This window comes from Branchiostoma lanceolatum, chromosome 8 (assembly GCF_035083965.1).
Source record: "Branchiostoma lanceolatum isolate klBraLanc5 chromosome 8, klBraLanc5.hap2, whole genome shotgun sequence".
NCBI lineage: Eukaryota > Metazoa > Chordata > Leptocardii > Amphioxiformes > Branchiostomatidae > Branchiostoma > Branchiostoma lanceolatum.
This window is the reverse complement of record NC_089729.1, coordinates 3,351,343-3,370,616: the sequence shown is the minus strand read 5'-3', so window position 1 is coordinate 3,370,616 and position 19,274 is coordinate 3,351,343. Positions and strand designations below refer to the sequence as shown.

General features: G+C 40.8%; 1 protein-coding gene across 9 annotated transcripts in view; it reads right to left on the bottom strand.

Moving 5' to 3' along the window:
- Positions 1 to 3,388: 3,388 nt before the first annotated feature.
- The window catches only part of LOC136440372 (small G protein signaling modulator 3 homolog), a 44,476-nt gene continuing 28,590 nt past the window's right edge, over positions 3,389 to 19,274 (bottom strand). For 3 of the 9 annotated variants that reach the window (XR_010756660.1, XR_010756663.1, XR_010756662.1), the window contains 7 exons: positions 16,450 to 16,498; positions 16,047 to 16,103; positions 15,712 to 15,740; positions 13,809 to 13,931; positions 7,506 to 7,578; positions 6,153 to 6,423; positions 3,389 to 4,964 (listed from right to left, as the gene is read on the bottom strand). Coding sequence is in view for 5 of the 9 variants with exons in the window: in XM_066436387.1 (XP_066292484.1) it covers positions 4,890 to 4,964; positions 6,153 to 6,179; positions 6,397 to 6,423; positions 7,506 to 7,578; positions 13,809 to 13,931; positions 15,712 to 15,740; positions 16,047 to 16,103; positions 16,450 to 16,498 (460 nt within the window). In the remaining 4 variants the exon portion in view is untranslated. Of the gene's footprint in view, positions 4,965 to 6,152; positions 6,424 to 7,505; positions 7,579 to 13,808; positions 13,932 to 15,711; positions 15,741 to 16,046; positions 16,104 to 16,449; positions 16,499 to 19,274 lie in introns of those variants that run through there. The other 6 variants (XM_066436387.1, XM_066436388.1, XR_010756661.1 and 3 more) reach the window with 6 other exon arrangements.

Genomic DNA, 19,274 nt, shown 5'->3' with positions numbered 1-19,274 from the left:
ATCCGTGATGGGGTGAGCGGAAATGGCGTTTAAAGATAGCAACCTTTTCCCACGAGAATCATAAATGCACGCTTTAAACCAACCACAAACCTTTGAACTTTCACATGGGTTCTCGCGTAGATTAAGGACAAACTTTAAAGAAGAACCGGTAGAAACAGAGATTTCTCAAGTCGTAGGTTTCATGACGAAGAGAAAGCTAAACAGACGCAGTTTCTGTAGAAACTACCTCTCCGTTACATTATCTTTTGATTCCAAACCTTACAAAATCGGTTGGCATTCGGAACGAGATATCAAAACTGGAAGTTCCGATGCAGTCACGTAAGAAGCCGCTAGGGGGCCCAAAATCTAATCGTTTTCAGGTCTCATCAAAACCTACCAACATACCAAATACCAAAACAATCCACCCAGCCATTCTCGAGTTATGCTGGTCCACTACAGACAAACACACAAACGCTACCCTCTGCATAACCTTCTCGGCGAAGGTAAAAAGTGACCTCAGATAACCCACCAAGCGCCAGACAGAGTCAAAACAAACCGCGCCTTCAGGCATTAGCTGTGTCGACCTGGAGGACACCAGCAGTTAAACCTTGGTCGAATCTTTACTAGCCTCAGGTGATTAGCAGAAGAAGCCGGATGGTAACTGGGAGATATTGTGGGAGAATGGGGTTTGTCAAGTCCTGCTTGGCAAAAATAGGCTAGCATCATTCTTAGCACTCTACGCTCGTTCTCAATACATTTAAATGTACACATTTTGTAATTTCCGTTATGGTTAGAAGTAAGACGTTCCTGACATTAGGATATGCCACATATAAGGTGCCAAACTGTCGTTTTTATAACGACTTAAAACTTTTCTAGCTTTTAAAAACGGCAGTTTGGCACCTTATATGTGGCATATCCTAATGTCAGGAACTTCTTACTTCAAACTGTAACGGAAATTACAAAATATGTGTACATTTAAATGAGAACGAACGTATTAGAGTGACTGAAATTGTAGAATTGTCACAGTTGAGAGTATTTTATTTATTAGCAAGTGTAACAAAACACGGTCTCTCGGGCAGCATGGCTGATTTCGAGAGCCAACATTTACATGGACAAAACACAAATGTATGAATAGAAATTACACTTAACTAAGTTATAATACAGTTTAACTTAACTTTAAAATTGGTCATACAACTCAGTTATACATCACATCAGTTGAGAGTAGTAATGGGTTACATTGCCGGCCTCCGTAGACTCAGCATGGGGCACCTGCAAGCCTCTTTGTACACCTTGTTGGTCACGTCGGGCGTGCCGGTTACTGGTTTACAGGTAGTGACTACACGCCAACTTACAATGTCCGTGATCTTAGCGGACTTTTAGTAAAGCTTCACCTGTTTCAAAACAATCTCCAAGTGTTGTTCGTGACATGTATAGTCTGTTGTCCATGATTATCTCGGGGCACTCTTGTACTACTCTTCAAGCAGAGCTGGGGTTTAAAGGCGACACAACAAAAACGATGACAAAGTAGAAGGCATGACAAAAACGCCTAAAAACACGTCAAAAACCAGCCGAAGCCCTAGCTCTGCTTCGAGAGTACTCTTGTACTAATACAGCACAGAGGCTACTGATAAACAACCACTGACCAGACTGTTCGAAATCAATTCTCCCGCATTTTGGGACAATAGTTAAGAATCACAGTGCCAAAGTCAAGGTCCTGCATCATTACTCGCACCAGTTCCCATGACCAGGCACGCTGCATCCGTGGGGAGGTTGCGATTACGGATGTGCTTAGGCCTCTCGGGCAGGAATGTGCAGTAAAGGTCGTTCATCTGTCTACAATAAGAACAGTCAAGTCCATTCCTTTCCTTTGATCCTGCATGAAATGGAGAAAAAGGTACCGAGTATAACTTTCTAAAAACCAGGTCAAAAGATACAAAAATTGAAGTTCTGCTGCAGTACCAAGGTCACATACCAGGAGGCCCAAAATCGACCTTGAATTTTGGCTTCACAACACCTGCCCACATACCAAATATCATCGTAACCCATCAAGAGGTTCTTGAGTTATGCTGCTTACAGTAGTCCGGAAACACACAGAGACACACAGAGACACCCAAAACTATATCTCCATTTTTCATGGAGATAACAATTAAGTCCATTCCTTTCATTTGGTCCTGTATGAAATATATAAATAGTTCCCAAGTATAACTTTCTAAAAATAATGGACTGTAGTATCTTTTATAAAGACGTTTTTTCTAACTCGTAGCTATGAGAAGGAATGAACATACTTTCATCTGAAACATGTGTGGAAGCCCCTTGGCTGGTTATCACGGATCTGCAGAACGCTTAGCCAAGAAAGTAACAACCTTTTAAACTTTGTTATTCCACCAGTTGTGTTTTTGATAAAACTACAATTAAGAAAAATCAGGAAGCGATGGAAGTAGCCATCACTAGCATCGTAACAGGTGACGTGGGCAGCTTCCAGTCTAACTTTTAAGTTACTTAAAAGTAAGCAATGTCAGAATTCATGTTGGCACACATGAAGCAAATTTTGACAGTGAGAGACATCTGCACAGCAGGTATTACTATTAGAGATATATAGAGCATAAAGGTGTCATGACAGACGGACGGACGGACCTTCCTATGAAGTTTATATGAGACAGTAGACCTTATATAATGTCTCTGAGAGCCCCCTTAGATCTGTAGTTATCCCAGCAATTAGCCACAGGCACACACAGGGAGAGTATCCCAAGTACAAAACATAGATCAAGTCGCCAGTGGTGGTGTGGTTTTCTTTGTTTTCAAAACCTGCACTGCACTGCACTGCACTGCACTGGTCCATGCTTCAACTTACAAGTGGGTGTTACTTGTACTACAGGGATTAGGCCACACCAATTTAATTTCTTGGTTAACGGATTTTTTGAAAAAACAAAAAACTTAATTCCAAAATCGACATAAAAACAGAGTCTCAGAGGAAAGTTTGTACTTTTGTTCACACAATTTCAGGGAGTGAACAGGGTCAGGTGCAAGTTTTTATCCCAGCCTTCTGTTTTCATGATTTTGTTGGTGCTAGAAAAAAATCTGTTAACCAAGAAATTAAATTGGTGTGGCCTTAGACAAACATGAAAAAAAAATCAGCATAAGACTCCCCTGCAAACTGTCAGAGAAAAGTCATAGGGTATGGTAAGTACGATTTGGGTTACCATGCCAACATATAAAGGCTGAATCATTTTAATAAGTCTAGTCCTACTCTCCAAGCAGAGCTAGGGTTTCAGCTGGTTTTTAACGTGTTTTTAGGCGTTTTTGTCATGCCTTCTACTTTGTCATCGTTTTTGTTGTGTCGCAAACCCAAGGTTTTTATCTACTGCATCAAAACGGGGTCTCCTTTAAAAATGACTCTAACACAAAGGTCTCTCTAGCTCATTGTACTTTTTATTGTCCTGAACCCCAGCAGACAACACATGTTGGAAGAGCTAGGACAACACAGATCTCTGGAGTATATCATATTACTATTGCAGCATATAATAGGCTTCTTACAATTCAAAATATACATTCTGCAGTCTGAAAATTGTCTCAGTCACTGTGGTACATTCACAGCCTTAAAGTTTACATATCCATCAACCAGTAGGCACACTCCTTACAATACATTTTGACAAGAGTGGTCTTTACTTCTGCTCATTGGTTTTGGCAAAACTGATGTCATTAGTGGTCATTGCACTGTCACCTACATAACAACATAGAATTCATAAGACAGCAAAACATGAGAGTCAATTTCTACATGTTTGTTTCACATGATCACCTGGTGGTCTTTTATATCTAAGAAGAAAAAAAAGGGAAACAGAACATTCATATATGTACATCTTCACCCGCTTCTAAAGCTGTATACATTCTTCTTTAATAATGTTAACTAAAGGAAGCAAACATTCAATACTTTACATCTGACTATATATCTGACTATGGTGACATCTCTTTGGCCAAGGGAGAGGGAAGTTGTCTCTCAGTGACATTCTAGAAGCTAAGTGGGTTATGCCAAGAGTCAAATCCTATCTATATACCAAATGATAATATCATGTATGTATGTATGTATGTATATCTAATTAGACTACCTATCTGCTAAGCAGAAAAGCAAATGTATGGGAATTACCATGGAAGCATGATTGTTGGTAAACAAATACTGTGTACTTTGTATGCACTTATTAGCTACTCAGAAAATAGTAAGTTTACTTTACAATGGGGTTATGATAATGGAAATTGATTATGGAACAACTGAAAATAAACTACATCAGCACAACTGGAACTTTGGCATGACACTGAAGTGAGCAATAACGCTGACATATTTTACAGAAACTTAGCTACAGGTTACCGACATGACAGAATTCATCTTCATTCAAGCCAGCTACCTCACAAATACCGGTATGGAATACTGTGATGCATTGGAATATATAATGTAGAGATTGTAGGTCAGATAGTTGTTTAAGACACAACTGTCAGCCAATCATATGGCATGCTCACACTCAGGTACTTGTATGTACAAAGCTTTAATGGATTCCAAACTGCCATGCAAGGTAAACCAAAGGAAGCCTATGTGTTGCTATCTAACTGGAAGTTAATCTACGTGACAAACCTTTATCCTAAATTGGGAAGATTTCACTTTGTGCTGTTTTGGACGCAATTGATGTTAAAATTTTGTGACGTGTCAGATATTGTGTCCTGTGACCAACCTGTTAGCAGGGTTAGTAACTGTTGAAGCAAACCGAAGCTAACAGAGCTTGGTTATCATAGGCTGGCTAACAATTGAATTAGGGAATGAAGGAAATCTTTATTTGAACAGTTTTGTCGTAACAGACCCTGGTTGGCCAGTTAGGGAATTCAGGAGACTGGTGCATAATGGGAAGCATGACATCATCAGTTGCTCACAACTCCCAGCTAAAGAGATGATGCTTGACCAGCATGTCCCGCACCCCTTCCTTCAGCGGCTGGGACACCTGCTAGACAAACACACAACAACAACAATTAAACAACAGCAACAACAACAGTCACGTGTCTCATCTGCATAACGTGACGTCACAGAAGCAGTGGATGGTTCATTCCTTGAAAAAGACTGTAGCTGTTCAGTCGAAAACTTGGGTAAGTCCAATTTATTGTGTTGGCTTTTACAGTTTAAACTCCATTCAGAACAACAATTAAAACAGGAATAAAAGACAAGACTTTTAATGGGGATCTGTTTGAGTTTCAAGAGAGGAAGGGCCATCCTCCAAAGTATGATGAGTCCAAACCTTATGCCTCATGTTGTTAGAGTTTGGGGTTAGTGTACTGGATTGATGTCACCAGTTGGCTTGTTCCAAACACAGAATGTGACAGGACATTTGTAGTTCAGCTGGTCATAAGTATGGTGTTACTGGTTGATACTACCAATTCCAGAATATGCGACTTGACTTATTAACTATGATATCATACATCAACAATCCTGTCGGGAGTTTGGGATAGTGCAATTTAGGACTACAGAGAGAGAGAAAATGACAGAAGAGTAAAAGTTGACCAGCTGGTAAAGAATCTAGTCCAGAAAGGATGATATGAACGTCTCTGGTAGTGATATTCTCTTCCTTTTGGGTTGGCCCTTTTGTTCAGAATGTTCAAACATGTAATTTCTTTGTCAAAAGCCCTGTACCTTCAAAGCTAGGCACAGTTGGGTAATCTCAAATGACAGCTAAAGAAGTTTTTATGCTCATCTCTGCGGGACATTTAAGGCATGATTCATTAACTGAAATAAACACAGCGGACCCCCTGGAGGCATGACTGACAATCTAATGGGATGGACAGCAAGCGTCCACGCCTTCTTGGGGGGACCCTCTTGGGGGTCCATTGGTGTTGCCAAAATGTAACTCAAAATGACTGACAACAAACATGGTCGCCTCACCCTTGATGTAACCAATCTTTGCAAGGAAGCCACATAAAGGCTGACACATGAAAGCGCACACGGCTACGCACGAATATTGCGACACAAATGCGTCAGCAACGAACGTCATCACCTCACTCTGTTACAACACCTAAGACGTGCAAAATAGAGACTATTATTACAAATGCTATTGACCGAGCCGTTAGTTTGTTATGTGATACAGTGTAGGGATGGATGACAATATAACTATGCACATCTAGCTGTAAGCAGGCGGCCTTACTTGGTTCTGAGTCACCTCTCCATATTTCTGAAAAGAAATCAACAGTGTTATGATACTTTAACATCATTCAAGCTCAGTGTTTGGTCATCATCACATAGACACAGCTGCTACTCCAACCAACAAGGGGTTGATACAACAGAACTACACCACTTTTGTTGGAACAATTATGGGTTAGTTTGCTACAAAACAGAACACTGGACAGGACAGTTAGATGGGCAAACACAGACTTATCCTTTGGTCTTACTTGGATCTGATGTTCTTCCCCATATTTCTGAAACAGACCAAAGGCATCGTGATGCAACAATTCCTACTCAAGCTTTGCATGTCATGTTTTAACACTATTTCACCCAGCAAACTTCAAAGGCATCGACAGTGACAATGGGTTATGATAAGAATACCAATACAGGGGTACTGTTACTAACACTTACTCTCCAAACAGAGGTAAGATCCGGGGTATTTTTGATGTATTTTCGCGGTATTTTGTACGTCTACTTATCCGTTTTTAGTTGGGTCTCCCTCCTCTTACCAACTCAAAACGAAAAAGTAGAAAGACGTACAAAATACCGCGAAAATACGTTGAAAATACCCAAGATCTTACCTCTGCTTGAAGAGTAATTAACACTGAAAACAACAGCAGTGGAAATGTTGGCTCATTCCAATATAACTTACACCTTACAGTCATGACAACATGTCTGTAAAAGGAGCAGACCCATTGGCTGGGTGGTTGTGTGGGTCTATACAATCATTAGCCTGGATGCCTTTCTCTTTATGCATATTTAGACCCCATAAGACAGGGGAAAGGCATAGATTTGCTTGAGAAGAATGGCATCCAGAATACAGATTCTATCAATTCAAACAAGTGGTTGAATTCCAGGTTGGAAACACAGAATGATACAGTATATGCATGATGATTCAAATATTTGCTATTGACAATTAGAGGTAACAGTATGGATTTGTTAAAATTTGTTTAAACAAACACCATCATTGTGTCAAGATCACTGTGGTGGCAGCACTAGTAAGAAACCACTTGTTGTATCCTCACACACTGGGGATGTTTCCTTTTGGCACCTTTGATTCTTTGGGTTATGCACATGTCAATGCAGACATTCATGATGTCTTTCTATTATAAAAGGTTGACCTCATGTTTCTTTTGCTTAAAAAATCATTCTTTCATGAAAATATGTTTCATATCCAGAATCAAACCCTACAAATGTATCCCTTCTGGTAAATGAGCTTTAGCAATCCTGATGAATGTTTGATTGGTCCAACTATTTCGTTTCCAATGACTGTGAAGCTGAAATGGTAACACCCCCAAGAGCTAATGGTCTGCCCCACTACCGAGATGACACTTACCGTTGGGGCTGCCTCCTTCTTGTTGGGCAGCTCCCAGTCCTGGGACAGATTGAAGGAGAACTTGGACAGAAGTCTGCAGAAAGGGAAACAAACCAAACAAAAATGGTTACACATTCGGGCCATCCTTCAGCCAAGGAGGTTAAAACTATTTTGACCTCCTTGCTTCAGCTCAATGCGAGAGTTTAAAAATTCAGTAAAAAGCAACAAACGCTCAGTTGTAGCCGGTTCACATAGAATGACCTCGAGGTCCAGAATGTCCGCTTTCCTTTGACATGTCTGCTTTTGAGCTGGGTACTAAAGTTCACATTGCTATTCATCACACTAATAGACAACATAATCTTTGCAAAACCTCACTGAATGTTCATGGACAGCAACAGGAGATCAGGTCACACTTTGTGCAAGCCTAATCAATGAGGTACTATATACCCAACAGGCTCCTTCTGACACAACAGCTTCAAACCATCAGGCTAAGTATGTATCTGCAGGCTTGAAGGTTTTACAGGGCTAATCTCACAAAGCTCAAAGGTATGTTGCTACTTCCCTGCTTAGTTTAAGAAGAAGTTAGGAACCTAAGCTGAGAAGGTCCTGGAGACCAGCTTCAGCACAACTCAATGTCTTAAATTTCAATTTTATATTGATAAAGTTTTGCTCCTTTAGCACCCAACCCCCCCATCCGTCTTAGCCACATCACTTGTCGGAGCTGCACCGTCTTTCGGAAGAGACAAAAAATGGGGGTCTGGTGTTCGAGGAGGTGCCTCGAGCGCGTTACAACAGCCTCATTACTCACATGGGTACCTACTGGCTGAAATAATACAACCTGGTGAATATTCAGTGCAGCCAGCCAACGGAGTGCTGTAGATTTCATTTAAGACGTAAAGGTCAAAACTTGTTTTGGTTTCCCCGGCAGCTGATTCAATCTCAAAAGTCAAGTTCTACCAAGAGAGCGGAGGGCAGAAGTCAACAGACGATCCCTGCAGATGCTGTTGTGGTGACAACATCTGAACTTTACTCAAGCGACCCCCGTGGACCCCCTTGACATTCTCCTAACTGACCTGGAAGTTTTCTCCATCAGTGTGTTTTTCTCTCGGCCCATTGGCCAATACAGAAGACTTCTGGGCTTTGCACATTCAAAAGGGTTTCTTTTGTCAGGACCTGTGTGTGGCTGGTGATGCATTCAGGTGGAAGACGTGGTGAGGGGGAGGCAAGCATGCACAAGTATTTAGGTCAGGCCAAATAAAATTAATCATCTCCTCTGTTTTCTCGGCCATCAACCAGCGAGAAAAAGTTGCCATACATACATTAGAGCTACAACATACATAGGGCAGTGAAGAACAATGCATTCACACAGCTTCTGTGAAAACCCCTGACTTGGTAGCTTCAAACTAGGGGACCAATTCTTTTCCAAAATTTCCATATTTTCTTACCTCTTTACTCCTATTCTGAAACCAGAATAATCAACCAAACAAGTTGTTGAATTTATCCGGCCCCAAAAGTGTTTTTACCCTGCTAGAATGGACTAAACAGTTACAACCAAAGAGGCTGACTATCTAAGATTAACACACATTTAGCTTTGGTGTTCCTGCTGGGTCCCCCGAAAGTGCGAAATGGAACGAAATGGAACGAAATGGAACGAAATGGAACGAAATGGAACGAAATGGAACGAAATGGAACGAAATGGAACGAAATGGAACGAAATGGAACGAAATGGAACGAAATGGAACGAAATGGAACGAAATGGAACGAACTAAAACATATGTAACATTATGAAATGAAATACCAGTAGATAGCGAAATATAAGGAACGTTGTAACATTCACAGTAGACGGGAACAGGAAGCAAATACATAATATAACGTGTTTTATTTCTTGAATCTGTTTGATAATAGTACAAACAACGTTTTTGCCGCGTTTGTGTGGCTAGATTTTTCCCTGAAAATGGGAGCGCCGCGTGCAAAGAGATCCACCGCTCTTCCTTTGTGTTTATCAACTATCTGCAAATGAACTGCTGAAAATAGCAGGGAAAACAAGCAAACGGAGTATCGAAGTAAGGACTAGATTATACAGAGGTTCGTGGTAACATTGCATCTCATAATTCACCAAGAGGGCATGAGGCAAGCATAATTTTATTATTTATACAGCGTGTTTGTGTGTTGCAAATAGAGCCCCGCTTGCAAATGAACCGCCAATGTTGCCAGCGCATCAGAACTGTGCACGTGGGCGTGCTACCGACAGGTTGAATCAAACTCCGACTTCCAAGTTTTATTTATATACGGTTTTAGTCCATAACTAGTACGTAGCTTATGCATATCTCCGCAACAACGATTTTTATACAACCAATTGTTCGGCTGGTCGTCTGTCGGAGAATGGACCCCTCCGTTAATGATATGCAAATGCAGCTCTGCGCTGTGTCACCAATGTGACATTTCACACTCCATTCAATCACGGACGTAGACTGAGAACTACCGCTGGATACATTTCTGCTTCCTTGTTCACGACAAAACAAAGGGAGGGTGTGAACGAGCAGGACATGGCTTCACAGTTCACAACACGCAAACACGCTGTATAAATAATGAAGTTACGCTTGCCTCATGCCCTCTTGGTGAATTATAATTATGAGATGCAATGTTACCACCAACTTCTGTATAATTTAGCCTTTACTTCGATACTCAATTCCGTTTGCTTGTTTTCCCGGTTATTTGCAGCAGTTCATTTGCAGGTAGTTGGTAAAATCAAGGAAGAGCGGCCGAGCTCTTTGCACGCGGCGCTCCCATTTTGAGGGAAGAATCTAGCCACACAAACGCGGCAAAAACGTTATATTTAATTTTATCAAATAGATTCAAGAAGTAAAACACGTTATATTATGTATTTGCTTCCTGTTCCCGTCTACTGTGAATGTTACAACGTTCCTTATATTTCGCTATCTACTGGTATTTCATTTCATAATGTTACATATGTTTTAGTTCGTTCCATTTCGTTCCATTTCGTTCCATTTCGTTCCATTTCGTTCCATTTCGTTCCATTTCGTTCCATTTCGTTCCATTTCGTTCCATTTCGTTCCATTTCGTTCCATTTCGTTCCATTTCGCACTTTCGGGGGACCGTTCCTGCTGACCCAAATGCCCAATATGACTCAGCAAATTTGTAACACATCGAGTCAGTGTCATCTTCATCAGTCCCCCTTTCCACTAGACAGTGATTGCTGAGCGACCATCAAGTGACCAAAGTTGGATTTGTGTGACCCTTGAGTATATAATTACCTTCGCCGAGAAGGTTATGCATAGGGTAGCGTTTGTGTGTAACGACCAGCATAACTCGAGAAGGCTTGGATGGATTGTCTTGATATTTGGTAGGTGGGTAGATCTTGATGAGACGTGGAAATGATTAGATTTTGGGTCCCCTACCTGCTTGTTACGGTACTGCAGTGGAACTTCCTGTTTTGATATCTCGTGTTCTGGACATGCTATGGTCCTAACTTTTGAGTGGCAGATAGCTCTTTGGACAGAGAGTAAGTGGTATAGCTTTTGGCCCCCTAGTTGAAATATGTTGCACACTGTTCAAGTATAATTTAAAAGACAACAAAACATTTAAAAAAAAAGTTGTTCTTTATCTGTGAAATTTGTTGAGCAACCTGTGAAATGTTTCGCTGCTTGGTTGCAGCCTCAAGTGGAAAGGGGTGTAAGATATTCTGTCCATGAAACGATAAATCTCCTCCTTGAACTCCATAAAATCAACAAGCAAAGGGAAAAGTTTACAGCTAAGTTTACGGTAAACAAATGACAATCTTTATTGACACAACATGCACTGGACTGATGAGGCAGTGGGTTGGTGACTCAGGGCTCGAAATAGTGGGTGCATGACTTTTTTTGTGCACCGGTGTGCACCCAAAATTGGAGCTGTGCACCTAATTTTTGACTGTGGGTGCACTGGTGCACCTAGATATTTTTGTAGGCTATAGGGCAAAGGTACCATTGTACACTAAGCATACAGAATATTCTTGAAATGTAAGTATCAGAAATAGCAACATAACATTTTGTTGTACTTAATTTGTGAATCACTTGTTTGAAATTTTAAGGTTAGCTATAGAATTACAGATTGAAGTACTTAAAGAGCGTTAAGCTTCGTAATTATGTTTTGCTGACATTCAACTTTTATTCTATGTGGTGCACCCAATATTCTTTCTGTGCACCTATTTTTTTTGGTTGGGTGCACCAGTGCACCTATTTCCAAAAATGAATTTCGAGCCCTGCTGACTGGAACATGACAGGCATCTGACATGTCTGAACACAGGGCTTTTCCCAACCCATCCTGCCTGAGAAGACCTAGATAACGAAATGTTTCAGTTGGAGCTTTTCTGGAATCCGTTGACCCTGAAAGCAAGGCAAATCCAAACCTAGAATGTTCTCAGCATTTAAATCCAGTAGCAGGTGACTGCACTTGAGACAGAAAACCTGCAAGCTTCACTGGAAAGCAATCTCAGCATTTCTTTGTTTGTGGACTTTTCCTTTCAGGACACTTAAGTGGATGCAAGCCCCAAAGATGTTGACAGCTAAGCCGTCTTAAAGATGTAAGGCACTTGAAATGGATTAGCAAAGGCCCCCATTATTGCCAGGTGGGGAGGCAGAAGAATTAGGTCAGCTACTGTGCAGCCTTCAAGCTAGTAATTTAGATGCTCTTTCCTTCTCTTGCTTTTGGCTTCTTAAAGTTCAGAGGGACAAAGACAGGCCATCTCACTAACACACCGTGACTAAGACATGGTGTGAGGAACTGTCCGAACACAATACGTGAGCTTGCTGGTTGTGATTACACCAAGAAAGGATCATCAGGGGGGATTATGTCGAGTCAATACAACGAGCCGAGAAAACAAGGATTCAACAAGTCATTGAACTTTTGATTGCTGTGATAGTGTTGTTTTTCTGTGTCACAGGCACGGTTCAGAGATAAACTGACTAAATGCATTTTTGAGACCGGAAATTCGAGGCTTAGGTTTCTAAAAAGTCTTTAGAACCTTTTTAAGGCAGAATGCATATATAGAGCATGAACTATAGAATAGAATTTCTCAAGTTAAAACACAATATGCAAGTAGGTTTAAACTGGGATCATCAACAATGGTTTCTACAGCTCCTGAATTTCACGACATCTCGACAACAGAAAATGTTTTATCATGCGCTCAGTGCAATGGACATGAGGACTGTTGGTTTTGCCCCAGCGGTCTTCATAGTTCCGATGACTACCCCTCATCAAGTAAACATTCCTTTGGAAGTGCTTCAAAGGTTGTCCGGACATGATTGGGTTAAAGATATCCAGACTGGGAAGAACTGAAAACATGCCTTTTAAATGGCACAGGCATTCTTGGTCAGATTCTGTTGAGTACTTCACCAAAGGAATAATCACCTGACCATGGTGAAGTTTCCCCAAAAGTGGCATGGTTGTGACTTGTGACCAACAGGGTTTTATGATACTACGGTGATATTTGTGTCTGATAACCAGACACTTGTGTTGGCGATTTGGGCCAATACTGGCACAAAGCTAGTGATCGGGTACAAAACAGGGATCATCAACAATGCAGTTTGTATGCTTCAGTTTGTATTGTCGTCAGCCTCCTTTGTGGCTTGCATCCTGGAGAGGGTATTGCCTCAACAAGCCAAAGTGGAAAGTGAAATAATCATTTGTGGTGGTTGTGTAAAAATCAACACTGAAGCTGTCAGTCATGACCAAACGTTAACCAGTGGACTCTGAACTTAGTGTATTTTTTGGGGTGTGTGGGAGGGATTGGACAAGAAGAAGTTTGATCTGCTCCAATACCATCATCACCTCTACGAGTATGAAGATAGCTGTAGTCATGATAATTCAGTATTCTTCCATGTTGAAGGAAAGAAAAGTCCCCTTTGTCCCGGCAGAAAATGATGACCATATTGTTCAATGACAAAGGGATATTGCTCAAAATGTCACAACCTTCCGGTTTTTAGGTGCTCCAACCTTTTCACAACTCCAGGCAGGTTCCGATAATAAGATAAGGCGCCGAAGGATGGCACTAGCTGGACACTGTGTCCGGCATACCGAGCTGACAGCCAGCCAGCTTATCCTCTGGGAGCCAACGGAGGGAAGGAGGAAAAGGGGCAGGAGACGTACAACCCTCATTGACAATCTAAAAAGGGATGCTGGGCTCAGTGACATTTCAACAACAGAGCTGAGATCGCTAATGGAAGACTGGACTGAGTGGTGCAGAAGGACTCATTGTCTCCCGAGATGACATCACAGATGTCCTCTTTCAAGGTTCAAGGTTCAAGGCAGGTTAAAGGTACTGACCTGAGTTCACACTTGATCTGCACCCATCCAGGGCTGCGCAGGAAGGACCAGCTGTGGTACCACTTCTCCACAGCAGGGTCGCAGGAGCACAGCGCCTCCAGCCACAGGTGCAGCACCTGCTCACTGGGTAGGCACAAACATAGGGATATGTTGATGAAGGTTAGACATCCAGGTAATAAGATACGCCAAAAATAATTACTCAAGCAACTGGATAAGATTTTGAAACAGTCAGACGTTTCAGATAGCATCCGCTGTCTTTCATCATTGACTAAAGAAGGATCTGGTAGAAGTAGAACTGGGACAACGCACTCCCCCGCTCCCCCCCCCCCCAAGAAAAACATTTAGCTCCAAAAACAACAGGAGCTAATTCATTCATTAGCATGCAACCTTATCTTAACTTACTATCCTATTGAACCATCTGAAAATTGTCTTCCCTTCATTAACATATCTATTCAGAGTTTTGGTATAAAACCTAGTTATACAGCCAGATCCTTCTTTAGTCACTGACGAAAGATAGCGGATCGATACTATCTGAAACGTCTGACTGTTTCAAAATCTTATCCAGTTGCTTGAGTAATTATTTTTGGTGTACAAATACAGGGACTTACTAACAGGGCATCATGGAGAGTTCAAAGCTCAAGAAGAAAAAATCTCTGTGAGATTCTTGGCAGGAGAATTGTACTGGGAGGACAGCAGTAATGCAATAGGGTGCCTTAACAGTTATGTCATACATTGTACTATGGTTATAGACATTGTAAATTTTCTGTTAGGCCACACCAATTTATTAATTCATTTTCTTGGTTAAGGCCACACCAATTCAATTTCTTGGTTAACGGACTTTTATTTTCCCCCCCAAAAAAATAAGAAATAAAAAAATCATGAAAACAGAAGGCTTTTCTAAATTTTTTTTTTGGAAAATAAAAATCCGTTAACCAAGAAATTAAATTGCTGTGGCCTAACGGAAAAATTTTTTTTTTTTTTCAAATGTTTATAGATTGGAAAACAGAATCTCAGAGGAACGTTTTTACTTTGGTGCACACAGTTTCAGGGAGTGAACAGAGTAAGGTGCAAGTTTTCACCCCAGCCTTCTGTTTTCATGATTTTTTTTGCTAAGATTGAAAAGAAAAATCCGTTAACCAAGAAATTAAATTGGTGTGGCCTAAGAAAGACGACATTGATTGATTGCATTGCATTGACTCTGCCATTGAGTGAGATGAGTACTAGTATTGCATCCTATAACTGGGATATATAGCACAATGGATGATATAAATATACACAGGGTTACAATCAATGGGTAGGTCAAACATTCTTGATAATGTATTGGACACAACATATCATGCAAATATCTACATGTACTTGTAGTGTTAATGAGGATGGCATTAGCAGGGATTCAAACCAAGACCTGCTTAACATCATATTTCTTTTCTCAAAATGTAGACTACAAAACAGATCATCAGCAGTGCAAGCCTATACATACACCTTTCTCACGCGGCGGACATGATAGAATGAAGACGAGGCCAATGAGGCAAAGAAGCAAAAATAATGTACAGATTTAGTTTTCTTCCTAAATCACATTAAGTTTTCAAATATGATATTCAAGTATCAATATTACAACTAATGTAATGTACAATTCGTTGACCGATCCCATAGTCTCCGCCCTCCTCTGTCAGAACATAGAAATGCAAAATAAAAACATAGAAATGCAAATATTTGACGGTCATGCAGCCACCTCCTCATTGGTCGATTCTCTAATTATCAGGTAATCATTGGCTAAACTGGTAATTGTGATTGACAGTTAGGATCGGTCTAATCTTTGCCACAAGGGCCTCGTTTTCATTCTATCATGGCCGCCTCGTGAGAAAGGTCTATAGCAAGCAGTGGTACTAATTCTACATCTACTTACTTCAGTCCATAGCAGATCCATGATCTAAACTGGTGAAGCAGGACAAGACAATTGACATGATGTAATTAGTGGGGAGAAACATTCAACATGTCATCAAATTCGATGTACTCAGTTAGAAACTCCACTACAACTCAAACAAACAAGCAAGCAAGCAAAACAACTACATGTTACAAGATGATGGGGCCTTTATTATCTCTAGCCAACAAATGTATTTTGTCTATGGTAAGGCGTGATGAAGGCATTGTGTATGTGAGTCGTAAGTTGATGACGATGTTATCGTTAATGTGTTGTTTTATGGTTGGTATCTTTGCGGGAGGTGACAACATAGAGGATACCTTCACATCCATACAGGCATGTGCTGTGTCGTGGGTCATGTTCACAGACTGCACGGCCTGCGATGGAGATGTATAACATCATATTAGAGTGTATATCATACAATTCTGATCACCTTTTAAGACTTACTACTGTGGGTAGATACCAATTCTGCAAGTCAGACAAGGCAGTAGTGATGGCTGACCTGTACAAAAGTTAATATTCATATGTGCAGAAAAATCTGATTGTGAATACTTTGAGACAGGAGGGGCTAGACTAATCAAACTACATGTATGGACCAATGTTGACAGGTGCCAGCAGGTAAACAAAAAATAAAAACAGAGACATAAATAATAGTATTACACAGACCCCCCTTACTCCTGTTGGAGGTCACCGACCTCCTTCACATCAGTAACAAGAACTTACCCTGTAGAGAAGCTCCTCTGGTGTCAACACCTTCCCATCTTCATCCAACCTGCAGTACCGAAATATCATACACTAGTTAGAAAAGTTGAGAAATATTACTGTCTCGTTATCAAAGTGATGTTCCTTTGCAGGTGTCATATCTTGGATAGAAACATACTTGCAAGGGTAATGTTTCATATGAATGTTTAGTACTGGATCTCGTTGATTGCAACTTGTGACCCACTTTTAAACCAGTTTATTGGCCTTGCCTGCCCCAGCTAGTCTCTACCAGACTAACCACGCCTGCTATAGGGAGAACATTTGCCGGGGGACTTTGGCCATGGAGGGTAACATTCGCAGCCGTTGCAATATTACCCTATCTCCATAGCTGACTCTCTTCATACAATTGACTCTATTTTGGCCAATTTCTACTATTTTCCCAGCGACCCGCAGAGGATGGTAGAGCCTAGCCCCAGCCTCCATAAGATCACTTGTGCCATAATATTGTGTATGTTCTATCTGTGTGGACAAGGAATGTCCTGCCCCACATCTCATCTGGAACAGTATGTCTGGAATCCTCCACTTTATCTAAGTACCATTTATTTTCCTTCTCCTGATGATGGGCACCTAAACCTGAGGAATCGTTGCTATGTGGGGATGGGCAGCTACATGTTGAACAGACACCCTGGCCTTGTAGCAGAGTTTGACAACATCAGAATTGGATTGATTTTTTTTAAACAACTACAAACACCAGCTAAAACTTTTAACATCAGTAATTCTTGTCAGCGATGTATACCATTGCAGGATGGGTCTGAGCACCTAGTTTGAAAAGAAAATCTTAATTCATATTTGCTTTTGCACGGGATTAGCTTAATCTATAGGAAAATCTCGAAAGACTTAAGGAGACTCATGAGATTTGCCCAGATTTTCTTATCAATCGGTTAGCTGTAATCAAACAATGTGCGGTGTATACAGTGGGAGACTGCAGCTACATGTAGACTTTAGAGCGACTATTGGACAAAAGTGGTATCCAGGACCAACTGTACCCGTCTGATGGGAAATAAAAGGAAATAGATAAAATCCAGCAAGGCAAGGAGTACAATTGCAAGGAGCAAAGATCCTTTCATAACAGATAGACAAAGTAGAGGGAAGAGTCAATTCTGACTCCTGAATGTTTGGATTAAGGTATCTCTGTGTGGAATGATAACAATGGCCTCAGCACTGATATCAAAACACATGAAGATGCCACCACTACATGGCCAGACACAAGGCCAGACAGCAGGAGTGGAATGTTTACTATAGTTTCTGGGACACAGGCCGCGGCATCCTATCTTTATATATCATAGTTTCTCAGAAGAAGACCTGGCGGATCATCTTATGGCTTCCTTTAAGAGACTTTTAAAGTAATAGGAATCAGATATGGCCACAACGAACCATATACCAGCTCTCACTGTTATGAATTTTGTACCATGTATGTGTAATATTATGTGTATAGCTTAACTAGGACTTCAAATCATGTAAACTGTATCTTTGTTATATATTTTGCCTGACCCTTCCCCTTCATGTCCTCAATGAAAAGTGACCTGCAGGCCGATCTGATAAACAAAGGTTCAAACAAACAATCTTAAAGCTCTAATGCATCAGAGGAGTGACTATAATCTACTTTAAGTCAGACAAAATGCTGAGAGAAAGGATGTGGCAATCATTTCCAGAATACTAATCATTTCTTAAACCACGTTATGTTGTCAAGGTAAGCTTCTTTCACAAACTGTCTGTATCTTTTTACTGAAGAAAAAAAAAGGGGAGAAGATACACAGAAATAGATATATATTAAAGTAGTTTCTACTGAAGACTGGGACCAACAGGTCTCTGTTTACAGTCTTTCACCACCGGACAAGGCAAGCTTGGAGATGTAGTGGTTAGAGGAGTGCTCTTTTATCAAAACAAAATATACTTGGGGCACTTTTTGGTGTAATGAGTATGCTGTCCTTCAGAGTGTTGTATATTTTTCTTGTTCATGTTGATATTCAAAATGTCTGGTCCTGTAAGTAGGGGGGGTTGATTTGAGATAAATGTATACATGTGCAAAACCCAAACTTTCTATTAAGTGTCAATATCTCACAACATGAGAAGGGTTATGTTAAACTTGTCTTGGAACAATAAATAACCATAGGTTTACAGAGGAATTTTCAAGATTACTGGCATGTTGTGCCACAAAAAGTCAACCAAAAGGATTAGAAGAGGTGATCTCAATGTGTATGCTTAGTTTAGAGCCCAAAGACCCTGACAACATCAAGCAATAGCATCTCTATTGCTTGATTCACAGAGTCAAACTTAAGAACACATAACACACAGGTAATATCTATGTCCAATTAAGAGGGTTCACAGCAACAAGACTTTGGGGTATCTATGGTACTCTCCAAGCAGAGGTTGGTGGGGAAGATCGTGACCGTTTTATGATATGCCCCGTTTTCCGTCCGCTATCCCCACATCTATAGGACATAATGTAGAGTTTGTGCAGCCCGATGATGAGGAGATAGGGCTGAGTTCCTGTGGGCGGTGGGACAGACATGTCGTCACTCTCCAATGGGAGACAGGAAACCACAGAACAACACGATCAGAAGGGGATAAAAACTGACATTTACAACATGTTCAACAATGAGCGCGTTCCCAGGCTCACAGGAAGTAAGGCTAAAAGTTAAAGATTTACTATAATAATGATTTGGTCATGCCTAGTGCTAATGCACCTGTGGTGTAGAATAACAGTCATATTAACTAATCACTGACAAATCTTGGAAACGTACTTGTAGCTGGAGCAGGTTTTATCAGATTTTTCTTGTTATCAT